At 39.4% G+C, this 25,462-nt stretch overlaps 2 protein-coding genes across 6 annotated transcripts in view; one reads left to right on the top strand and one right to left on the bottom strand.

The window, feature by feature from the left end:
- Positions 1 to 15,993, bottom strand: part of LOC145505028 (cytochrome P450 2J2-like) — a 46,559-nt gene extending 30,566 nt beyond the window's left edge. For both annotated transcript variants that reach the window (XM_081486702.1, XM_081486701.1), the window contains exons 1-5: positions 15,674 to 15,993; positions 11,057 to 11,219; positions 8,405 to 8,554; positions 7,856 to 8,016; positions 5,181 to 5,357 (exon numbers count right to left, since the gene is read on the bottom strand). In XM_081486702.1, coding sequence (XP_081342828.1) covers positions 5,181 to 5,357; positions 7,856 to 8,016; positions 8,405 to 8,554; positions 11,057 to 11,219; positions 15,674 to 15,982 — 960 coding nt within the window. In that variant the 5' untranslated portion in view covers positions 15,983 to 15,993. The remainder of the gene's footprint in view (positions 1 to 5,180; positions 5,358 to 7,855; positions 8,017 to 8,404; positions 8,555 to 11,056; positions 11,220 to 15,673) is intronic.
- The window catches only part of HOOK1 (hook microtubule tethering protein 1), a 208,102-nt gene that overhangs the window by 94,738 nt on the left and 87,902 nt on the right, over positions 1 to 25,462 (top strand). The window lies entirely within an intron of this gene.

Below are 25,462 nucleotides of genomic sequence, written 5' to 3'. Positions count from 1 at the left end.
ACAACTGGGAAAAGAAAAACAAAAAAAAAATCCAAAAATTAGTAGAAGGAAAGAAACCATAAAGATCCCAGCAGAAATAAATGAAAAAGAAATGAAAGAAACAGCAAAGATTAATAAAATTAAAAGCTGGTTCTTTGAGAAGATAAATAAAATTGACAAACCTTTACCCAGACTCTTCAAGAAAAAGGAGAAGAATCAAATCAACAAAGTTAGAAATGAAAAAGAAGAGGTTACAACAGACAATGCAGAAATACAAAGGACTATAAGAGACTATTATGAACAACTCTATGGCAGTAAAATGGGTAACCTGGAAGAAATGGACAGATTCTTAGAAAAGTTCCATCTTCCAAGACTGAACCAGCAAGAAATAGAAATTATGACCAACCCAAATACAAGCACTGAAACTGAAGCTATGATCAAAAATTTCCCAAAAAACAAAAGCCCAGGATGAGATGGCTTCACAGGAGAATTCTATCAAACTTTTAGAGAAGACCTAATGCCTATCCTTCTAAAACTCTTCCAAAAAATTGCAGAGGAAGGAATACTTCCAAACTCATTCTACGAGGCCATCATCACCCTGATACCAAAACCAGGCAAAGACAACACAAAAGAAAACTACAGGCCAATATCACTGATGAACATAGATGCAAAAATCCTCAACAAAATTTTAGCAACAGAATTTAGCAAAACATCAAAAAGCTCATACATCATGGTAAAGCTGGGTTTATTCCAGGGATGTAAGGATTCTTCAATATACTCAAATCATACAATGTAATACACCATATTAACAAATTGAAAGATAAAAACCATATGATCATTTCAATAGATGCAGAAAAAGAATTTGATAAAATTCAGCACCCATTTATGATTAAAACCCTTCAAATAATGGGCAAAGAAGGAACCTACCTCAACATAGTAAAGGCCATATATAAGACTACAGCAAACATTATTCTCAATGGTGAAAAACTGAAAGTATTCCCCCGAAGATCAGGAACAAGACAAGGCTGTCCACTTTCTACCACTATTATTCAATATCATTCCAGAAGTCCTAGTTACAGCAATCAGAGAAGAAAAAGAAACAAAAGGAATCCAGATCAGAAAAGAAGAAGGAAAGCTCTTACTGTTTGCAGATGACATGATACTGTACATAGAAAACTCTAAAGATAATATCAGAAAATTACTAGAGCTAATCAGTGAATTTAGCAAAGGTGCAGGATACAAAATCAATACACAGAAATCACTTGCATTTCTATATACTAACAATGAAAAATCAGAAAGAGAAAGTAAGGAGTCAATCCCATTCAACACTGCAACAAAAAGAATTAAATATCGAGGAATAAACTTACCTAAGGAGACAAAAGAACTGTGCACAGAAAATTATAAGACACTAATGAAAGAAATCAAAGACAGCATAGATGCAGAGATATTTCATGTTCCCAGGTAGCAATAATCAATATTGTGAAAATAACTATACTACCAAGTGCAATCTACAGATTCAATGTGATCCCTATCAAATTACCAGAGACATTTTTCACAGAACCAGAACAAATTCATATGGAAACACAAAAGACCCCGAATAGCCAAAGCAATCTTGGGAAGTAAGAATGGAGCTGGAGGAATCAACCTTCCTGACTTCAGATGATACTACAAAGCTATAGTCATCAAGAAAAGATGGTACTGGCACAAAAAAGAAATATAGATGAATGGAACAAGATAGAAAGGCCAGAAATAAACCCATGTACCTATGGGTACCTTATTTTTCACAAAGGAGGCAAGAATATACAATGGGGCAAAGACAGCCTCTTTAATAAATGGTGCTGGGAAAATTGGACAGCTACATGTAAAAGAATAAAATTAGAATATTTCCTAACATCATACAAAAAGATAAACTCAAAATGGATTCAAGACCTAAATGTAAGACCAGAAACTATAAAACTCTTAGAGGAAACCATAGGCAGACATGAACCAAAGCAATGACATAAATCAAAGCAAGATCCTCTAGGACCCACCTCCTAGAGTAACAGAAATAAAAACAAAAGTAAACAAGTGGGACCTGATTAAACTTTTGCATGCAAAGGAAACTATAAGCAAGGTGAAAAGACAACCCTCAGAATGGGAGAAAATAATAGCAAATGAAACAAATGACAAAGGATTAATCTCCATAATATACAAGCAGGTCATACAACTCAAAGCCAGAAACACAAACAATCCAATCAAACAGTGGGAAAAGGACCTAAACAGACATTTCCCCAAAGAAGACATACAGATGGCCAACAAACACATGAAAGGATGCTCAACATTGCTCATTATTAGAGAAATGCAAATCACAACTACAATGAGATATCACTTCATACCAGTCAGAATGGCCATCATCAAAAAGTCTACAAAGAATAAATGCTGGAGAGGGTATGGAGAAAAGGGAACACTCTTGCACTATTGGTAGGAATGTAAATTGATACAGTTACTATAGAAGACGGTATGGAAGATGGTATGGAGATTCCTTAAAGAGCTAGGAATAAACCCACCATATGACCCAGCAATCCCACTCCTGGGTATATACCCTGAAGAAACCAAAATTGAAAAAGACACATGTATCCCATTGTTCATTGTAGCACTATTTACAATAGCTAGAACGTGGAACAAACTAGATATCCATCTACAGACGAATGGATAAAGAAGTCATGGTATATATACATAATGGAATATTACTCAGCCATAGAAAGGAATGCATTTGAGTCAGTTCTGATGAGGTGGATGAACGTAGAACCTATTATACACAGTGAAGCAAGTCAGAAAGAGAAAGATAAATATCATATTCTAATGCATATATACGGAATCTAGAAAAATGGTACTGAAGAATTTATTTACAGGGCAGCAGTGGAGAAACAGACATAGAGAATAGACTTATGGACATGGGGAGAGGGAAGGAGAGGGTGAGATCTATGGAAAGAGTAACATGGAAACTTACATTACCATATTTAAAATAGATAGCCAGTGGGAATTTGCTATGTGACTCAGGAAACTCAAACAGGGGATCTGTATCAACCTAGAGGGATGGGATGGGGAGGGGGATGGGAGGAAGGTTCAAAAGGGAGGGGATATATGTATAACTATGGTGGATTCATGTTGAGGTTTGACAGAAAACAACACAATTCTGTAAAGCAATTATCCTTCCATAAAAAAATAAATTAATTTAAAAAAAAAGCAAGAGAGTTCCAGAAAAACATCTACTTCTGCTTTATTGACTACGCCAAAGCCTTTGACTGTGCAGATCACAACAAACTGTCAAAAATTCTCACAGAGATAATACCAGGCACCTTACCTGCCTCCTGAGAAATCTGTATGCAGGCCAAGAAACAACAGAACAGAACATGGAACAATAGACTGTTTCCAAATTGGGAAAGGAGTACGTCAAGGCTGCATTTGTTACCCTGCTGATTTAAATGATATTCAGATTACATCATGCAAAATACCGGGCTGGATGAAGCACAAGCTGGAATCAAGACTGCTGGGAGAAATATCAATAACCTCAGATATGCAGATGATATCACTCTTATGGCAGAAAGCAAAGAGGAACTGAAGAGCCCCTTGATGAAGGTGAAAGAGGAGAGTGAAAAACCTGGCTTAAAACTCAACATTCAAAACGTGAAGATTATGGTATCTGGTTCCATCACTTCATGGCAAATAGGTGGTGGAACAGTGAGAGACTTTATTTCTTGGGGTTCCAAATCACTGCAAGTGGTGACTGCAGCCATGCAAGTAGGATGCTTGCTCCTTGGATAAAAAGCTATGACCAACCTACACAACATATTAAAAAGCAGAGACATTACCTTGCCAACAAAGGGCCATCTAGTCAAAGCTATGGTTTTTCCAATAGTCATGTATGGATGTGAGAGTTGGACCATAAAGAAATCTGAGTGCCAAAGAATTGATGCTGTTGCACTGTGGTGTTGGAGAAGACTCTTGAGAGTCCCTTGGACTGCAAGATCAAACCAGTGAATACTAATGAAATCAGTCCTGCATATTCATTGGAAGGACTGATGCTGAAGCTAAAGCTCCAATACTTTGGCCACCTGATGTGAAGCACTGACTCATTTGAAAAGACCCTGATGCTGGGAAAGATTGAAGGCAGGAGCAGAAGGGGACAAAAGAGGATGAGATGGTTGGATAGCATCACCGACTCGATGGATATGAGTTTGATTAAGCTACAGGAACTGGTGTTGTACAGGGAAGCCTGGCATGCTGCAGTCCATGAGGTCGCAAAGAGTTGGACACAACTGAGCGACTGAACTGAACTGAAAGACCTCAAGTCAAATACTCTTGAACCAATATCTTTATTTCGAATGTATCTGTATTCTGAGTTAATGATATTCCTACACTCTGAAATAGGGGAAGGAAATGGCACCCCACTCCAGTACCCTTGCCTAGAAAATCCCACGGATGGAGGAGCCTGGTGGGGTACAGTCCACAGGGTCATGAAGAGTCGGACACGACTGAGTGACTTCACTTTCAGTTTTCACTTTCATGCATTGGAGAAGGAAATGGAAACCCACTCCAGTGTTCTTGCCTGGAGAATCCCAGGGATGGAGGAGCCTGCTGGGCTGCCGTCTATGGGGTCACACAGAGTTAGCCACGACTGAAGCAACTTAGCAGCAGCAGCAGCAGCAGCAGCAGCACACTCTGAAATAGTGTCTCTATTTTTCCAACCCTGTGGTAGGCTGAATAATGACTCACAAAGATGCTCGTGTTCTGATCTCTGGAACTGGTAAATATTTTTTGACAGAGAGAATTTTGTAGATATGATGAAATTAATGATTTTGATATGGATTATCCTACTGAACCCATTACAGTCAGAAGAGTCTCTGTAAGAGGAGGCAAGGAGCACATTGAAAGAATACATGAGGATGGTGGAAGAGAAGGAGATATTGATGGCTCTGAAGATGGAGAAAAGGGGTATAAGTTCAGGGGTACAAGTAGCTTCTAGACTCTGGAAAACCCCATCAATGGATTCTGCCCTAAAGCCTGGAAAGAGCCAGCCCTGGCCCCACCTTGAATTGATAAATGTTGGTTATTTTAAGCCAGCAAGTTTGTGGTGATTTCTTACAGCAGCAATAAGATATCAGAATTGCCTCATTTGCTCTCTAAGAACACTACTCAGGAAAACACTCAGGTTCCCTCACCTTTTCTATTTCCTGGAGATAAGCATCAATGAAGTCTCTTGCTTCAGCAGGATTCCAGTCTCTCTTGTGGTTTTCAATCATATCGGCAACAAACATTTTCAGTTTCTCCATATTACTAAAGAGGGTTTGGTGGGGACCCGGGAGGAAATTCATTATCCTTGGAAAGACATTGTAGAGCTGATGGAGAAAACAAAACAGTCATGGAGACGAGGGGGTACCAGATTTCTACTTTTGAAGACAAGGAAACCATTGTATTTCTATATGTATTTTCTTTGCTTACATTAACCCTTGGAGGCACCCTTGACTCATCTCTGTCACACTCCTCTTCTTTCCCCTCTGGCAAAGCATTTCAGCACTCCATCCAAAATAGAACCATTTTCAGACCACTTCTCAGTACTCCATGTGTCTGTCATTCTAGGACAAAGCCCCAACATTTCTTACCTAGATGCTTTAAGGCCTCCCAACAATCTCCCTGATTCTCTCCTCAACCCCTTTCCCAGTCTATTTTCCACTAAGCTGCCAGAGAGATCATTTAACAATTTAATCAGATCATTCCACTATTTATCTTTCAATCCTGCAAAGATTTTCCATGACATTTAGACAAATTCTACATCATTCTCCTGGCCTGGAGCGCTACATGAGCTGGCCTCTTCCACTCCTGTCCTCTCTTCTGCCATCACTCGCTGCCATCTTACTCTCACCTAGTCTTTCTAGTCTAGCTCCATTGGTCTCTGTGACAACATCAAGAATGATAATGTTTAGTCCTTTGCATTTGCTATCCCTTCAATGAAGCTTGATCTTCCTCTGGAAATTGTATAACTCTAGCCTTTGTTTCATTCAGATCGGCTCAAGTGTCACTTGCTTAGAGATATCTTACCTGATAATTCTATAATGCAGTACTTCTGGAACCTCTTCCCATTCCCCTAGTTTGTTTTATTATTTTTTTCATGGCATTTTTCTCTACTATGTGTGTATATATCTTTGTATGTGCATAAAACACCTCTTTCCAGCTAGGTAGCTAGTTACGTTAAACATAGACGCGTGTTTGACTATCTGTGCATTATGATGTATTCTTCATGTGGATAAGACATTTTTAATAAAATTAAGTGGATTTGGATATATTTTCCCTAAAAATATCTGGTAGGAAACAGATAGCCCAACATAATGGAAAATTGCCTAGACTTAAAATGAAACATACATGCCTTTGTTAGCTCTATCGCTTTCTAGCTACAAGGCTTTGGGAATAATAATAATGATATTAATGACAATAATGAAGATGATGATGTAATTTGTAGGACTTAGTGTAACTCACTGCCTTTGGGGTACCAGGGTTATTTTCCCTACTTAATTATATGAGATCTATTCCACACTTAACAACAGCCAGTGGATCACTATGTGGGTTTGCTTAAGCATTCCCATATCTACTTGCACACATCAGGATGCTCCCTTTCATCTTTAAAGGATTGTTGTAAAAAACTGACTGAAATAAAGTATGTGAAATTGTTGGTTAAACTGCCCAATCTATTTTGGGTCTCTAAAAAATGCATATTACCCTCTGCCTCCTGACTCATCCAACCTTCCCTGGAGTTTCTTTTCCCTGGGAATAGTCAACACATGCTCACTGAGGCAGAGAAGGCAATGGCACCCCACTTCAGTACTCTTGCCTGGAAAATCCCATGGACGGAGGAGCCTGGTAGGCTACAGTCCAAGGGGTCGCTAAGAGTCAGACACAACTGAGTGACTTCACTTTCACTTTTCCCTTTCATGCACTGGAGAAGGAAATGGCAACCCACTCCAGTGTTCTTGCCTGGAGAATCCCAGGGACGGGGGAGCCTGGTGCGCTGCCGTCTATGGGGTCACACAGAGTCGGACACAACTGAAGCGACTTAGCAGCAGCAGCAGCAGCTCACTGAGGTCCCAAACTTCCTAGGTTCTGTCTTAATAGGACGGAAGAAAATGGAATTACTGAATGGGGGCTGGGGTTTAGCATGATTAGAAGTGACATTAAGGAATGTTATTCAAAAGTAATACTGACAACAATAATCCTAGTAGCTCATATTCATTATTTTCCTTTAATGTGCCAGGAGTCATGCTAACTGCTTTATCAGTTTAGGTGAGATGGGTCTATCAAACTCCAGGCAGTGTTGCTTGTTAAAAATGATTACAAGTAAATCTTCCTTTAGGTATACAAGGGTTTACCTCAACACTGGGGGCTGATTTTCCCCTAGAAGTATGTTTCAACTAAAGAAAAGAGACTAAGAGACCAAGCAGATGAGCAGTCCTTTTGACAAACTTAAAACCCTAGCAGGACAAAAGGAGACAGCAGGGACTACCAAGTATGAGGGGAGTGTTGAATGCCTTAAATCCATATCCTACAAATTTAGAAAACTGGTAATAACAAGTGTGGATGGGCTTGGAAATAGTGCAACAGGTGGAAATCTTTAAGGATTTTTACAAACAGGTGAATATGCAAGAGAAATAAGTGGATGTGTCCACATGAACAATAGAATAAGAATCAAAAACACTAAAGTCAACAGATTGATTTCAAACAAGTTTGTGCTGAAGTCAATTTCCAAAGGTTACATCAGTTAAAAAGGAAAGGAAGACCCAATCTAATCTGTGATGGACATCAGCCTAATGTCTTTATGAAAGATAAGAAGTGACAAATGTCTCACTTGGCAGCACACTGATGTCTGCAGATTTAAGACCTCATCCACCATCCTCAGCAGTTCCTGGAACTGATCATCCTGGTAGTCAAACCGCTCCCCAAACGTGATGGAGCAAATAATATTGGAAACGGCATTGTTGATTGTGAAGTGAGGGTCAAAAGGCTGTCCTGGAGGCAGGAGAAGAAATGGAGCCTTCAGATAGGATTGTTTCTATTTTACAGAGATCCTACTCTGTGTGACATATGACACAGCGACTACAGAATCACCTCTGAGACTGTAACCCCAGGATCTGACAACCCTAGGATCTAACAAGCATCCAGTCAATGCCTGGGAAGTCAAACTGATGACCAGTATTTAAAACCAATAATGTGTTTAATACCGATCTTTTTCTTAATTCATGAGCCACATGAGGGCAGGTCATGGTTAGCTGTTCCCTGTTATCCCCTCAGAGCCCTACACAATACTGGGGTAGGGACAGGCAGGTAGGCACTGATGAACATCTGGTTAGTGAACGTATGAGCCACAGTCTCTGCACCTGTCCTATGACATGCTCACCGTTCTCCTCTCTTATCATCTGGATGAGGTAGGTGGCCTCCTCCTGAATGCGTTCCTCTAAGCTCTTCTTTCCTAAACCAAAGTTTCTAAGAGTTGTCAGGGCAAATCTTCTTTGTTCCTTCCATAACTGGCCACTGGACATGATCAAGCCTGGGAAAAGAAAGCCAAGATTATGAAAGAAAGTCAACAAGACCCATGATGTTATCAGATGAAAGGAAGAAAAAGGGCTGTAAAGTACTTGAAAACTATTCATAGAAATAGTCCCTAAGCAAGGATATAATGGCTTGAATTTACTGATTGCTTGCAATGCTGTGCACATTAGCATTTTTAACACATTCTGGGATTTAGTACTCACAGAAACTCTCTGATGAGATCATTACTGTAAAACCAGCCCCCCAGTTTTTTGATGAGAAAAATGAGGCACAGGAAATAAAAGTACATTCTACAAGGTTACACAGTTGGAACAGTTAAACAGGCATTCATTTTCAAGTCTGCCTGACTCCAATGCCCATACTTTTATTACTTGTCACATACTATATTTAAGTATTTGTTATGCTACATACTAAGTATGCACTAATGGACTAGACAAAATCAAAACTCATAAGGAGAAAGAGTTTAATATCTTTAAAAAATAGATGAATCACCCAAGAAAACAAAGAATTGTGAATGGTGTGCAGAAAGAAAATCACAGGCAAAGGATAAAAAAATCCACCATGAGGTGTGCAGAGAACTTCATTTATTTTGTAACACAGGTGAGACCACCACCCTCTCAATTCTTCCTTCCAGTGCCCTCTTCCACTCCTTCTCATATCTCCCTTTCGCTTCCACCACCTTAGTGAAGTGGGCCTCCCTGCTGTCCAGTCCAGGATCCTTTTCAGCCTCATGTTGATGTGTCAACAGCATGAGATGCTTTTTTCTTGAGACACTCTTTTCCAGTGGTGCTCAGGAAACCACACTCCCCAGACTCTTCTGCTAATTCTCTGACTTCACAAAAATCATCACACCTTCAGTTAACTTACCTCCTATCAAATTTTGAAATGATGGACCTTTTCAAGCTTGGGTCTGAAGCCTCTTCTCTCTTACCCTTATCCTCCATTTCTGTGAAATCTCATCAACTCCAAATATTTCAAATAACATCTACTGATGTGAACATCTATATCTGTGCCTCAGCTCCAGACACATAACCAATTGTCTGCTTGACTCTCGTGGCTTTATACTCAGCATATTCATGATTTTATTCATGATTTGCTCCATACAACTCCCCACTCAGGGCAACCAACACCTTGTCCTTCTCCACATCTTCCTTCTTTCCTTTACCTACTCATTTGGGTGTCTGCCTCATTCTCCCTGTCTAGGTCATCATGTTCTATAGGACATGCCTCCTGAATAGCTTAAATCCATGTATTTTCACAGTCAGTCTCCTGGTCTAACCTACTGAACTGCCATTTCTTGACACCTCCCTAATCCAGGCCACCACCTTCTCTCACCTAAAACGCTACAATAGTCTCTTACTCCCTTTATTCCATTCTTGACATTATAGCTTAGAGAAGTCTTTAAAATGTAGCATGTAAATACGATGATTTCTTTTTCTACTAAACCATTCAGGAGCCTCCATTGTTACTAGGATAAAAGCAACATCCTTAAACATGAACTCTCTGGCCAAACTTAGCATCTTCATCTTCATTTAATTATCTCCATTTAACCTCTGTTCTTCCCACACTGGATACCTTTCAATTCCTCAGTTCACTTCCTTCTTCCCACCTCATAAACTTTTCATATTCTATTCCCTCCGCTGGATTGCTTCTTCACTTTATTACTTGTCATTTACTTACAATAGCTTTTCCTGATTCTCAGGACCAGATTCAATACCCATATTAAGTGAACCCTGCTCTTAACTTTATAACAATAATTTTTAAATTATTAGCTTACTTGATACTGTTTTTCTTAATAGTATGTAGCTTACAGAAAAATCAAGAATTTTTTCTGTTCTACTCACTACTCTGTCACTGGTGCCTAGTCTCACTAGGTTCACATGGCAGATGATAGAGTAAATGAATGTAAAATAATGGGTGAACTATTTCAAAGCAGAATTGAGAAATACCTGAAAAAAAATGGTGTTTTGTTAGAAGTATGGATTTAAGTTTTTCATTTAGATTTTTGAAAATGTAAGTTTATTTAGTGACCATTCTAAGTATTCATGCCAAACTCTTTTAACATAGATAGAAGGCTTGAGATACCTTTGGGGCAGAGCCTTAATAATAGAGCATAAGGAACTGGAGGCAAGAAGGGATCGCTTAATCAACAGGAACAAGCTGATCCACATCCATTTTCTAGGGGAAGAGATCTGAGTGGGAAAGCAGAAAGAGAGCCTGAGAACGCCTTGCCTTCTCTCTGCTTCAACAACACATCACATCACTGAGTGATGAGGATACTTATTTATCAAAGCATCCAGAGTGAGTTCATGCAGGTGATACTGCTTCCTCCAATCCCTGAGATTAGAGCTGACTCTGCCTGGTGCCCTGAGGGAGTGCCTTCAACAGGAAAATGCAGGCACTCATGTTCCTTATGAGGAGCTTGGTCCCTGGGGTTGTTGGAGATACTTTTACAGACCACAAGAATGTCAAACATATGCTTACCAATGTAAGACCTTACCTTTATTGTTTATGATACGCTCTGGGAGAGGCATTACGGGGCGGTTGGAAAAGTTTTGGCCTTGGTGGACAAGGGCTTCTTTAATTAAGGGCAATCCAGTTAAAAGAACGGAAGAAAGTGCTCCAAAATCCAAGCTAAAAATGTTCCCATATTTCTTCGTAAACTGAAAAATAGTAGAAGAGTCATAGTTACATATGCACATCTCTGTGTGTTCTGGAATGGAGGGTATGTGGAACTTTGGCAGCCTATATTAAGGGGAATTTGTGTGTGTTTGTGTGTGTGTGTGTGTGTGTGTGTATACCTTGGGCTGTTGGAAATATTTCTGCCTGTTTCCATTTCTCTTGGTCTCAACTAGACTTCAGTTTAATCCACTACAGGACACAGACATTCATTATAAATACTCATCCATATGTTCATCTTACTTGGATTGAGTGAGCACATGTATCCTGAGAGTAAGGCATAAGGATACAATAAAATAAGCAAGGTCTCTAACCTTAAGCACCTTAGAGTCTAGTGAAGGGAGAAAATTCAGCCCATGTGACTCACCAGAGAAGGCAGAGATGTGTTTAGTGAATGTCTGGGGTAGAAAGCATGGACTTCATAGAAAATCATATCTGTTTAACCACAAGACAGTGTCCCCTTCTTTGACAGGTTCTAGGTGGCAAAAAAATCATTACAGGGCTAGGACCGGTCATAGACAAGAACACACTAGCTGGAGCCATGTTAACTCTAAGGCTGGCTAGCTGTGAGATCTCGGGAAAGTTGTTTCATTTTTTTTGGAGCCTGTGCTCCCCAGCTATAAGAGGGAGATAATTATTCTTCCCTTACAGTTTCTGGGGAGGGGTAATTCCCTGGCTGTCCAGTGGTCAGGACGTGGATTTTCAGTGCCATGGACCCAGGTTTAATCCTGGTCGGGGAGCTAAACTCTCACAAACAGGGCAGTGTGGTCTCTACATCCCTGAAAAAGGGGAAAAAAAGTTTCTGTGAGGAAAAAAGAGAACAACAATAGGAAAGACAGTTTGTTTTCTGATCCTGGCAGCCAGCCACTCTAGACTCTGGGGAATGAATGGGCTCCATGAGCAAAGGAGCGTAGGTGCCATTGCTCAAAGAGGCAGACAGGACGAGAGCAAAGGGAAGATGTACAGGAGAAAGGCACTGGTGGTCACAGACAACCACATCCACCGGCAGCCACGTTAACCACCATTCACCTTTCATCTCATTTCCCTCACACCACCCTATGGCAGTGATGATATTATTCATGTTTCAGTAAGGAAAATGAGTCATGGAGAAGGAACTTAGCCAAAGTGACAAAGGACTGTAGGTATTTGTAAGATTTAAGGACAAAGACAGAAACCTGAATAGCACTGGTAACTTAGAGAGTACTGGAAGTGACAGCAATAAACAGAGTAATGGGGCAGGGAGAGGAAGAGAGAGAGAGCATTAATGAAAGGAAGAGTGTGTGGGTGTGTCACAGACAGGTAAGGGACCCCGGGCTGGGAGAGGCGTCTGGAGAGAATACAGCTCACTTGTGTCGGGAGTTGGGATGCGGTGTCGGAAAGACCCCGGGCTGGGAGAGGCGTCTGGAGAGAATACAGCTCACTTGTGTCGGGAGTTGGGATGCGGTGTCGGAAAACCGCTAGAATAAGACCAAGGATGTCTTAATGTCAAAAGGTGAGTGCTTAAGAACTTGGATTTTGAAGGCAAACAAATTGCTTTGTATCCAGCTTCCACTGGTTACTTTCTACGTTACATTTGGTTAAGCTATATAACTTCCCTCTGTCTCAGTTTCCAAAGGTATAAAATGAGGGCTCTTACATCATTAGGATTCTGGTGTTAGTAATCATAATACTAAAATTAATAATAAAATTATGTATTATTATTGATATATTTAGAGTGTATTTTAGCAAGTAATTCTTGTAAGATATTGACAAAGAAATAGAGGGGAAATGGCCAGAGAGTGATACCATTTCCCTATCATAGTCCAATAAGATTTTTTTCTTATTCACATAAATGATTCTATAATAAGCCAGACAGCTACAGTAGAAAATGTTTAGGAAATCAGGCATGGGAAATTAGGAAGGTTCTCATCATGCCAAACAGATCAGCCAGTTTCTTCACTGCCCTCTCACTTTGTTTCAGCTCATGCCACTTCTCCAACTTAAAAATCTCCTGTCCACTTTACTCCACATAACCACTCGCCTCCCATTCTGTTCAAGTTCAGTCCATTCTACAGAGGTTATCCCCAACGTTTCCTATTCACAGTGGACCACCTAATGACGTCTCACTTGATTACCAAAAATTTATACCACAGATTTCATCACATACTCTCTTGTGTTGTGCTATCATTTGATAAGTATGTCATAATTGCCTGTTGAATAAATGAAACCCTGAAAAATCAATTACCTGCTAACTACATCATGAAAAGTAGCATAAGTAAAGACCAGATGTAAGTTTCAGGTCCTTGTTTGGCCATTACCAATTTTGAATAACTTAGGCAAATCACTTAGTTTTTTGCTTGATGGACATGAGTTTCAGCAAGCTCCGGGACTGGTGATGGACAGGGAAGCCTGGCATCCTGCAGTCCATGGGGTCGCAAAGAGTTAGACATGACTGAGCGACTGAACTGACTGACTGCATAGCATGTAAGGTTTACAGCAAGCAGTTAAAGCACAATATACAGAGATGTACTAAAAAAAAAAAAAGTATGGATAAATTAAAAAGGAACTCTTAAAAAATGTTCCAGCGACCCACAGGAGAAAGAAGAAATAGAGGAACAAAAAACAAAGTGAAAAATAAATAGAAAATAAATAGTAAAATGGCAGACTTAAGTGTTTACACAACAAAAATTACACTATATACAAATGATCTAGATCCACCAATTAAAAGAGATATTGGTAGAATGAAACAATGAGCCACTTATATGTTATATATAAAAACTCATTTCAAGTATAATCATATAACTAGGTCAAAAGTGAAAAAACAGAGACACGTATGCTACACAAATATTAATCAAAAGAGAGCTGGCGTGGCTATATTATATCAGATAAAGTTCAGGCAACAAAAATCATCAGGGATAAAGAAGGACATTATGTAATAATTAAAGAGCCAATTCACCAAGATGACATAACACTTTAAATGTGCATGAGCCAAACAAAAGAGCTGCCAGATAAATAAAGTAAAACTACTAGAACTGACAAAACACAGAAATAAACCTCTAATTATAGTTGGAAACTTAACATGCCTCTGAGTCGATAAGAAGTCAACAAGGGTATAGAAGCACTAAATAACACACTCATCTTTTCAAGCCTAACTGACATATAGTACAGAACACTCCACACAGCAACAGCAGAATTTTTTTTTAAGTATCTATCATGGGTCATAAAACCAACCTTTACATATTCGTTCAAAGTTGAAATCATATAGTGTATGTCCTCTGACCCTAATGATGCCAACTGTAAATCATTAACAGAAAGAAAAGAGAAACTCTTCCAATATTTGGAAATTAAAAAACACATTTCTTAAAGAAAGGCACAGGTTTAAGATCCTAGCATTTTAGCCTTAAAATTCTATATACTAATCCTATCACTTAATGCTACTTAATGACATTTTTAAATGAATACTTTAGTAAGAGTGGACTGCTTATGGAGGAGCCTGAAAGTGAGGGGCTCTGTCCTTGTAGGGATGGAAGCAATGTGGTTGAAAAACGGTGAGGATTTAGGTAGTGATTGCTCAACAGGTAGAATCCACCTGTAGCACAGGAGACACAGGAGACTCGGGCTCGATCCCTGGGTCTGAAACATCCCCTGGAGAAGGAAATGGCAACCCATTCCACTTTTCTTGCTTGAAAAAATCCCATGAATAGAGGACCCTGGCGGGCTACCATTCATGGGGTCACAAAGAGAGAGGCAGGACTGAGCTACTAGGCACACGCATACACATCCTCATTTTACACTTGGAAAAGGGAACTTCCAACAGGGGAAGTATAGCATCCCCCCGCCCCCTACCAAGGATAAAATTATTAAAAAGACAAAATTATCATACTATAAATTGAATGTCCCAGTAATGTAACAAGACAGAACTAAATGATTTACAAATGTATTATATCTGTCACCCTCAAGGCTCTAATAAAAGAAACGGAAGTGAAGGCACAGGGTCACCTAATCAGTCAAAAACATTTACTGAGCAGGCAGAGGGGGTTCTGAACCATACTCTATCCAAATGTCCCTAACAGGAGAGAAATTATGCAGATAACCAAGCTCCTGGCAGCATATGAGACTTCAGATGAGTGCTACAGTTCAATATTTACATTTCTTTCCATCAGCTAGATTGACTGAGAAGCAACTTTTGCCTTGTTCATTAAACCTGCAGCCCCTCCCTCCCCCAAAGCGCATGGTGTCGGGATTCTTAAACAGTAAACAGTTAACAATAGTTCACCCCTAGAAAGCACAGCTGGAATCATTCCAGTTGATGGTGAGGAAAGAGTTCAACGCCGGGTGTACCCGAGTTTCCGGTTTAACCTCTTGAGACCCCTCAGTCTCCTGTCCTCGGTACCCGGAATGGCCCTTGTCCTGCAGGTCAGGGTCAAAACGTGGCCGTGACACCTTCGCCTGCTCCTACCTGCTGAAGGGTCAGGTGGACCTTCTCAGGGTCCAGCTGGAACAAATTGCCTACGAAGGGCAGGCGGGGGGGCCCCGGCGGGTAGTTCTTTGGACGCCGCCTTTTGAGGAAATCAACAAAGAAGAGAAAGGCGAGTGTCCCCAGCAGGACGGTGCCAGGACGGAGAGCGGCCCAGAGGGTCGACGCCAGGGAGCTCAGGGCCTCCATCATCACCGCGATGTCTGGTTTCGCTTCTGTCCTTAGAGAGGCACAAGTCCGCGAGGATCTGTGCTTCCGCGCTCTCAGCCGGGTTCCCAGGCCCCGCCCCATCCTACTGTCTCACCCCGCCCTTCGCTCCTCCCACCACTGCTCTTCCCTTCCCCCAGCGCTCAGCTAAGCCCCACCCCTGGCTCCCTGTGGCACCGGGTCCACCTTACCCCTCCGTGCCCTTCCTCAGCTCGTGCCTCCTCCTCCCCTCTCTCCAACTTTACCCCGCCTGAGTCTGTTGTTCTCTGGGCTGGAGCCCAGCCTGCCTGCTACCCACTAGATGTCAAGCATGGGATTCCCTGGAGAAGCTGCCTGGATGTCAGAAAAGGCCAGGCTGGGAGGTTTTTTATTTCTGTCTAAAGAATATTCACAGCCTTAACGGTGAGAGTTAAGTTTTATTCCATGAGAATTTTAGGACTTCAAGCCTGGGAGACAGCATCTCAACTAACCCTGAAAGAACTTCTCAGAGGAGGGGGAATGATTGGGGCGGGGTGAGGTGGGGGTAGTGTGGTGTGGGCAGGAACCAGATTATGCAGAAGTCTTGCAACAAAGGGCAGGTAATCTGAATGGCAAAAGATTATTGTTAATTAAACGAAAACCATATATCTCAAGTTAAGGAATTTAGCGCTTTTCTATGTATGGGAAGATGCAAGAGTCTGGGCTCACTGAAATCATTCCTTTGATAGGCTCCTCGCCTATCTGGGGCCAGTATCCTGTGTCCTCACACCCTGAGTTTCCTCAGGGCTCAACATAGGGAGTGGCTACAGTCTGATGGCTGCTAGGTGGCAATTATTCTTTCTTTCCTGAGTTCCCTCAAGGCTCATCGGCTCACCATCTGCAGTGGCTGCAATCGCTGATGACTTTGACTGACATCCTTTGTTTAGTGATACAGCAGGAAATATTCCATTTCTCTTTAGTTGGTTTGTTTTTTCTTGAGCCTGTCATTCTGAGACCAAGGGGGCTCTAAGGTTTATGGTTTTGTTGTATCTCAGAGAGATCCGCAGGCACTTGAGCTTCCTATTTTTCTATCAACTTTTCATGAAAGGATTGGAACCTAGCCTGGTGAACTATCAGAAAAACAACATCATCTGATGTTTCTTGTGAGCTACTCTACAACAAAGCACTGAACTATCCACACAAACTGCTTCAGTGAAAAAATATGCAGATGAATTCTTTGTTCCATCTAGCAGTTAAGGAAAAGTAAACATCTTTTCAAACAAAGTTTGATGGAATTTGTTGCTAGTAGACCTGCCTTATAATAATGTTTAGGTCTTTACAAAGAAGGAAAGATATATAGGTCAGAAACGCAGATCTAAATAAAGAACACTAGAGAAAAAATAAAGTTGTATTTAAATCTTACTTTTTCTTAATAGAGCTGATAATAGAGTGTGTTAACAATAGAAATAGCAACAATGTATTTGGTGATTTTATCATATAGATAAGTGATATGAAAGATGCAATGTTGGCTGAACAGAAGGAAAGGATTAGGAACATTCCATTACGGTCCTTGAATTTCGAATTAAGCAGTGTAGTACTATTTGAAGCTAGATTTGAATTAGTTGGAAATGTATACTGTGAACTGCAAGTCAACAACTGAAGTTTTAAAAAAGAAATTTAATCAATGTACTAAGACAGAAGAGAAAATGGAGTTATACAAAATACTTAGTTAAAACCAAAGAAGAGAGGAAAAAGAGTGAAAGAAAAAAGACACAAAAATCAAATGCAATGACTAGAAAACAGTAATGACTATGGTGGATAATCTGTATCAATAACCACATTAAATATTAATATTCTGAACACATTAATTAAAAGAATGTTTATCAGAGTCCACTAAAAAAAAAGACCAAGACTCCTTGCAGATTTTCATTATCAAAATACAGAAACACAATTTATTTTTGTGGGTGTTGAATCCTGAGACTTTGCTGAATTCATTTATTATTTCTAACAGTTTTTGTGTAATCTTTAGGGTTTTCTAGATATTAATATGGGTTTACCATTTGGTGCAGTGGTCAAGAATTGACTGCCAATGTAGGAGACACAAAGAGACCCAGGTCGATCACTGGGTCTGGAAGATATCCTGGAGAAGGAAATGGCAACCAATTCCGGTATTCTTGCCTGAAAAATTCCATGGACAGAGGAACACAGTCGGCTACAGTCCATGGGGTCACAAAGAGTCGGACATGAGTGAGCACAAATACACACACACACACACACACATATTAAAACAAGATCATCTGCACACAGTGATAGTATTAGCTCAGCATCAAAAAGAGCAAGATACTTAGGAATAACTTAAGCAAGAAGGCAAAGGACTTATATATTGAAAATGTAAAATATTGCTCAGCAAAATTGAAGAAGATGCAGATATGGAAAGATATCTCATGTTCAAAACTGAAAGACTTAATATTATTAATTTGCTCATGTTAGTCAATACAATTCCTATCAAAATCCTAAAGGCATTTTTTACAGAAATAGAAAATATAATATCTATGTGAAGGCACAAAGACTCTGAATAATCAAAACAACCTTGGACCCTCACACTTTTGTCTATGAGCTGTCTATAAGATAACTGAGAGAAGTGAAATCATGTAATATTTGTCCTTCTGTGGTTGGCTTATTTCACTTAGCATAAAGCTCTCAAGGTTCATCTATTTCTAGAATTTGAAAAGATTTCTTTCTTCTTATTGGCAGAAGAATATTTCACTGTATGTATAGTCCACATTTTCATTATCCATTCATTCATTAATGGACATTTAGCTTATATCCACCGCTTGGTTATTATGAATAATGGTGCTGTGAAATGAAAATATCTCTTCAAGATTCTGATTTCCATTCTTGTGGATAAATGTCCAGTAATCGCATTAGTGGATCATAGGGGAGATCTATTTTTAATTTTAAAGAATCTCTATACTGTTTTCTGTAGTGGCTGCACCATTTTACATTCTTACCAATGGTGCACAAGTCTCCCAATTTGCCCACGCTAGTGGTTTCCAGGGACTGGAGGAAGGAGAAAATGAAAATTTTCTTTTCCATGGGAAGAGAGTTCCAGCCATGTGAGATGGAAAATTTGTACAGTTCATGTGTGAAACACAGTGCTTGGAGTTAACACTACTGTACTATTCACTTGAAAGTGAAAGTGTTAACCCCTCAGTCATGTCCAGCTCTTTGCGACACTATGGACTGTAGCCCATCAGTCTCCTCTGTCCTTGGAATTCTCCAGGCAAGATACTGGAGTGGGTTGCCATTTCCTCCTCGAGGTTGTCTTCCTGACCCAGGGATTGAACTTGGGTCTCCTGCATTGTAGGCAGACTGTTTACCATCTGAGCCACCAGGGAAGCTGGATCGCTGGATTCAGAGTCCAGAGCACTAATCATTACACCATGGGACCCCACAGCTGGTGGTTTACTGTACACTTAAAATTTTATAAACCAAGTAGATCTCCTGTTATTTGTTTTTGATTACACACACACACACACAAACCCAAATGTACATTGTCTAGGACAGACTGATTTTAAATATGGAGACACAGATAGATTGAAATTAAAGGGTTGGAGGAAGATACACCATGCTAACGCCAATCAAAAGAAAACTGGAGTAACTATTAATTGCTGATATCAGAGCAAGGAAAATATTAATTAACTGTAAAAGGGCATTACATAATGATAAAGGGTCAATTCTCCAAGAAGACATAGCAACTCTATAATGTGTATACACCTAAAAGTGGAGCTTCAAAATACATGCAAGGAAACTGATGGAACTGCAGGGAAAAATAGATGACTTTACCATTATAATTAGAGACTTGAATATCCCTCTACTATCAATGGACAGAACAAGAGGCAGAAAACAAATAAAAGCAAAGCTGAACAATGCAGCATTATCAATTACCTGGATCCAACTTATATGCATAGAACTTATCATCCAGCAAGAGCAACATGCATATTCTTCTCAAGCTCATGTACAACATTCAACAAATAGGCCACATTCTAATATCCAACCTACTTTATTAAATATCAATATAGAAATCACACAAATTTTGCTGTCATAGCAAAACAGAGTTAACTAGGAATCAATAAAGCAATAGGAGGTAGAAAACTTCAAACTACCTGACTATTGAATAACACACAGAAATAAACATGGCTCAAAGAAGAAATCTCCAAAAAATAAAAAATATCTTTGAACAAATGAAAATAAAGCTTATCAATATGTGTGGATACAGTGAAAACAGTGATTTGAGGAAAATTTATACCATTGAATGCATATATTAGAAAGAAGAGAAGACTAAAATAAACAATCTAACCTTCTAGATTCTAGAAAAAGAACAGAAAATTAAATCCAAAGAAAGGACAAGAAGATAAATAATAAAAATCAGTGCAGCAATAAATCAAACTAAAAATAGGAAAACAATAGAAAAATGAACAAAAGCAAAAGTTAAAAAAAAAAGTTTTTTTTAATTGGCAAATATCTAGCTAAGTTAACTAAGAAAAGAGGGAGGGTGTTAATTATTATTATAAATGAGCAAATGCCATCAATACTCATCTCATGAACATTATAAGAAAGAAATGTTATGAATAACTCTATGCCCACAAATTTGAAAACATAGATGAAGGGGGCCAACTCATTGAATGACACAGTCTGCAAAAACTCACACAAGGAGAAAAAGAGATCTCAATAGCCTTGTAACTATTAAAGAAAAAAAATACATCATTAATAAATGTACAAAAGTGAAAACACAGATCCAGAAACTTTCAAAGATATATTGTACTAAACTTTAAGAAGCAAATTACAGTAAGTTGTTACAGTCTATTCCACAAAATCAAAGCACAGAAAATACTTTATAATTCAGTCCTTGAGACTAGCATTACACTAATTAAAAAAAAAAACACAATCAAAGACATCAGGAGAAGGAAAATCAGTATTTCTCGTGAACATAGTTGCAAAAATCTTCAAACTGGTATTGGTAAATCAAATCCAGAGATGTATAGAAAGCAGTATACACCATGATCAAGAGGGATTTTCTGCTAGACATGCAAAGTGGACTCCATATTTGAAAATCAATTAATGTATATCCATCACATTAACAGGCTAAAGAAAAATATATGATTCTGTCAATAGATTCTACCGTTAGATGACACTACTATAATGGCAGAAAACTAAGAGGAACTAAAGAGTCTCTTGATGAGGGTGAAAGAGGAGAGTGAAAAAGCTGGCTTAAAACTCAACATTCAAAATTATGATCACGGCATCTGGTCCCATTACTTCATGGCAAATAGATGGAAAAAAATTGGAACAGTGACAAATTTTATTTTCTTGGGCTCCATATCACTGAAGGATGGTGACTGAAGCCAGGAAATTAAGAGATACTCCTTGGAAGAACAGCTTTGACAAACCTAGACAGTGCATGAAAAAGCAGAGACATCACTTTGCTGACAAAGGTCTGAATAGTCAGAGCTATGGATTTTCCTGTAGCCATGTATGGATGTGAGAGTTGAACCATAAAGGAGGCAGAGTGCCAAAGAATTAATGCTTTTGAACTGTGGTGCTGGAGAAGACTCTTGAGAGTCCCTTGAAGAGCAAGGAGATCAAACTGTCAATCCTAAAGGAAAGCAATCCTGAATATTCATTGGAAGGACTGATGCTAAAGCAGAAGCTCCAATACTTTGGCTACCTGATGCAAAGAGCTGACTCACTGAAAAGTCCTGATGATGGGAAAGATTGAAGGCAAAAGGAGAAAGGGGCAGAAGAAGATGAGATGGTTGGATGGCATCACTGATTCAATGGACATGAGTTTGAGCAAACTCAGGGAGGTAGTCAAGGACAGGGAAGCCTAGCAAGCTACAGTTAATGGGGTCACAGAGTCAGACATGACTTAGTGACTGAACAACAAATCAATACATGCAAAAAAAGTATTGACAAATTTCAACATCCATTCACAATAAAATTCTTAGCTAATGAAGCATAGAAGGAAACTTCCTCAAGTTGAAAAATAATATCTACAAAAAACTTACGGCTAACACCATAGTCAAAGTTGAGAAACCAGGAGCTTTCTTTATAAGATCAATAAAAAGTTATACGTGGCCTCTTTGACCATCTTATTCAACATTGTACCTGTAGTCTTAGCTAATACACTATGACAAAGACAAGGAAACAAAAGCTGTATTTAGATTACAAAGAAAAAACAAAATGTCTATGTAGACAATTGCAAAGAATTAACAAAATGTTTCCTGGAACTAGTAAGCAATGATAGCAAGGTTGTAGGATAGAGTCTTGGATTATACTACAAAAGCATTCATTAAAAAAAAGGATTAACACAGAAAAGTTAATTTCTTTCTTAAGTACCAGCAATGAACAATTGTAGTTTGAAATTAAAAACTTACTTTCCAATGCAAAATATTAATAATAGGACAAAAATGTGTGAGGAATAAAGAATGGGTATATGGGAACTCTCTACTTTTCACTCATATTTTTCTCTATAAGTCTGTAAAACAACATTGACAATTGGATTCTAAAGTTTATATAGAAAGGCAAAAACCTCGAATAGTAAACACAAAATTGAAGGAGAAGAACAATTTTGGGGGACTGATATCATTGACTTCAAGATTTACTATTAAGCTGCACATTTCAGGGCATGTGGTATTGGTGGAAGAAGACATATAGGTCATTGTTGTTGTTGTTGTTTTGTCACTCAGTCGTGTCTGACTCTTTGCGATCCCATGAACTATAGCCCACCAGGCTCCTCTGTCCATGGGCTTCTCCAGGCAAGAATACTGGAGTGGGTTGCCATTTCCTTCTCCATATAGGTCATTAGAAAAGAATAAAGATCCCAGTAATAGAAAAAATATAGTCCTTTGACAAAGGAGCAAATGCAGTTCAATGGAAAAAGCATGATCTATGAAACAAAAAAAGGAAGTCAGACTTCATTAAGATTTTAAAAATCCTACTTATCTGCAAGTGCACTTTTGAAACTTAGAGGAAGTGCATGCCGTATTTCTTTCAGAGAGTAACTGTTCAGGTAACTGTTGTTAGGAACTTCTTCTTCCTGTAGTCTATAGGAAGGACAGTAATTGCTCTGTGAACCCAGTGAGGAAAAAATCCAATGGCCTAGAAAAAAAGTAGAAATAACTAGAGGCTTTATCTGAGAAATCATAAAGCATTACAATTACACTTTTTTAAATTTATTTTTAATTAGAGCATAATTGCTTTACAATGTTGTGTTGGTTTCTGTCAGACAACAACATGAATCAGCTATCAGCTTGGTTCAGTTGTCGCTCAGTCTTGTCCTGTCTGACTTCTTGCGATCCCATGGACTGCAGCACGCTAGGCTTCCCTGTCCATCACCCACTCCCAGAACTACCTCAAACTCATGTCCATCAAGTCAGTGATGCCATCCAACAATCTCATCCTCTGTCGTTCCATTCTCCTCCTGCCTTCAATCTTTCCCAGCATCAGGTGGCCAAAGTATTGGAGCTTCAGCATCAGCATCAGTCCTTCCAATGAATATTCAGGACTGATTTCCTTGAGGATTGACTGGCTGGATCGCCTTGCAGTCCAAGGGACTCTCAAGAGTTTTCTCCAACACCACAGTTCAAAAGCATCAATTTTTCAGCATTCAGCTTTCTTTATGGTCCTTCTCTCACATGTCTACAGGTCTACAGTAGACATGTCCACACATGGTCCACTGGAAAAACCATAGCTTTGACTAGACAGACCTTTGTTGGCAAAGTAATGTCTCTGCTTTTTAATATGCTGTCTAGGTTGGTCATATCCTTTCTCCCAGGGAGCAAGTGTCTTTTCCTTTCATGGCTGCAGTCACCATCTGCAGTGATTTTGAATCCCAAGAAAAAAAAGTCTCTTGCTGTTTCCATTGTTTCCCCATCTATCTGCCTTAGAGTAGTGGAACTTGATGCCATGATCTTAGTTTTTTGAAAGTTGAGTTTTAAGTCAACTTTTTCACTCTCCTCTTTCACCTTCATCAAGAGGCTCCTCAGTTCCTCTTCACTTTCTGCCATAAGGGTGGTGTCATCTGCATATCTGAGGTTATTGGTATTTCTCCTGGCAATCTTGATTCCAGCTTGTGCTTCATCCAACCTGGCATTTCACATGATGTACTCTGCATATAAGTTAAATAAGCAGGGTGAAAATATAGTCTTAACGTACTCCTTTCCCAATTTGGAAAAAGTTCATTGTTGCATGTCCAGTTCTAACTGTTCCTTCTTGACCTGCATACAGATTTCTCAGGAGGCAGGTAAGGTGGTCTGATAGTCCCATCTCTTGAAGAATTTTCCACAGATTGTTGTGATTCACACAAAGGGGCTTTGGCATAGTTAATAAAGCAGAAGTAGATGTTTTTCTGGAACTCTCTTGCTTTTTCTATGAATCAGCCAAGAGTATACACATATCACTTCCCTCTTGAATTCCCTGCCTCCCCTTCTGGGTTGTCACAGAGCTGCTGGTGTTACACAGCAGCTTCTCACTAGCTATTTATTTTATACATGGTAGTGTATTCATTTCAATACCACTCTCTCAATTTGTCCAACCCTTCCCTTCCTCAACTGTGTCCACAAGTCCATTCTCTACATTTGCGTGTTTATCTGTGCTCTGCAAATACATTTATCCGTGTTGTTTTTATAGATTCCATATATATGCATGAATATAGGATATTTGTTTTTCTCTGTCTGACTTACTGCAGTCTGTATGACAAGCTTCAGGGTCATCACCTCATTTCAGCTGAATCAAATTTATTCCTTTTTATGGCTAAGTAATATTCCATTGTATATATGTACCCCAACTTCTTTACCATTCATTTGTTGATGAACATCTAGATTGTTTCCTCATCCTGGCTATTGTAAATAGTGCTGCAGTGAACACTAGGGTACATATGTCTTTTTGAATTATGTTTTTTCAGGGTATATGCCCACGAGTGGCATTGATGGGTCATTGTTGCTGTTCAGTCGCTAAATCATGTCTGACTCTTTCTGACTCCATGGACTGCAGCATACCATACTTCCCTGTCCTTCACTATCACCCAGAGTTTGCACAAACTCATGTTCATAGAGTCAGTGATGCCATCCAAACTTCTCATCTTCTGTCGTCCTCTTCTCCTCCCATCCTCAATCTTTCCCAGCATCAGGGTGCCGGGAGCCAGCTCACGATATCCCACCCATGACAGAGTCATGAGGAGAAGACCTGACGAGCAGAGCTACTCAGGCCTCAGGGATTCTCGGAAGGCTGCCTCAGCGCTCACCTTAAAGATGATATCTATCTTTCTAATAAGCCTCTTCTTATTTTCTGTGACTTAGGTAGAAGGTCTTTCCTGATCTCTTCCTAAATAGATCAGTCTAAAACCCTGATTGATAGGGCCCCCGAACGGTGGCACCCTATTAGATTATCTAGGATATAGAGTATTTTAATCTAAACTCCTCTTGTTAGCATATTAGTTTGTTTAATAAATAAGCCTGTGCCTTTGGAGCTAATGTGCATGACTGCTCCTTAATAATAAAACAGCATTGAAAGCCTCCACACAGAAAGCCCCAATGGGCACAGAAC

The sequence above is a fragment of the Giraffa tippelskirchi genome, chromosome 5, assembly GCF_054371585.1.
Source record: "Giraffa tippelskirchi isolate mGirTip1 chromosome 5, T2T-mGirTip1v1.2.pri, whole genome shotgun sequence".
Taxonomy (NCBI): Eukaryota; Metazoa; Chordata; class Mammalia; order Artiodactyla; family Giraffidae; genus Giraffa; species Giraffa tippelskirchi.
This window is presented reverse-complemented; position numbering and strand designations above follow the sequence as displayed.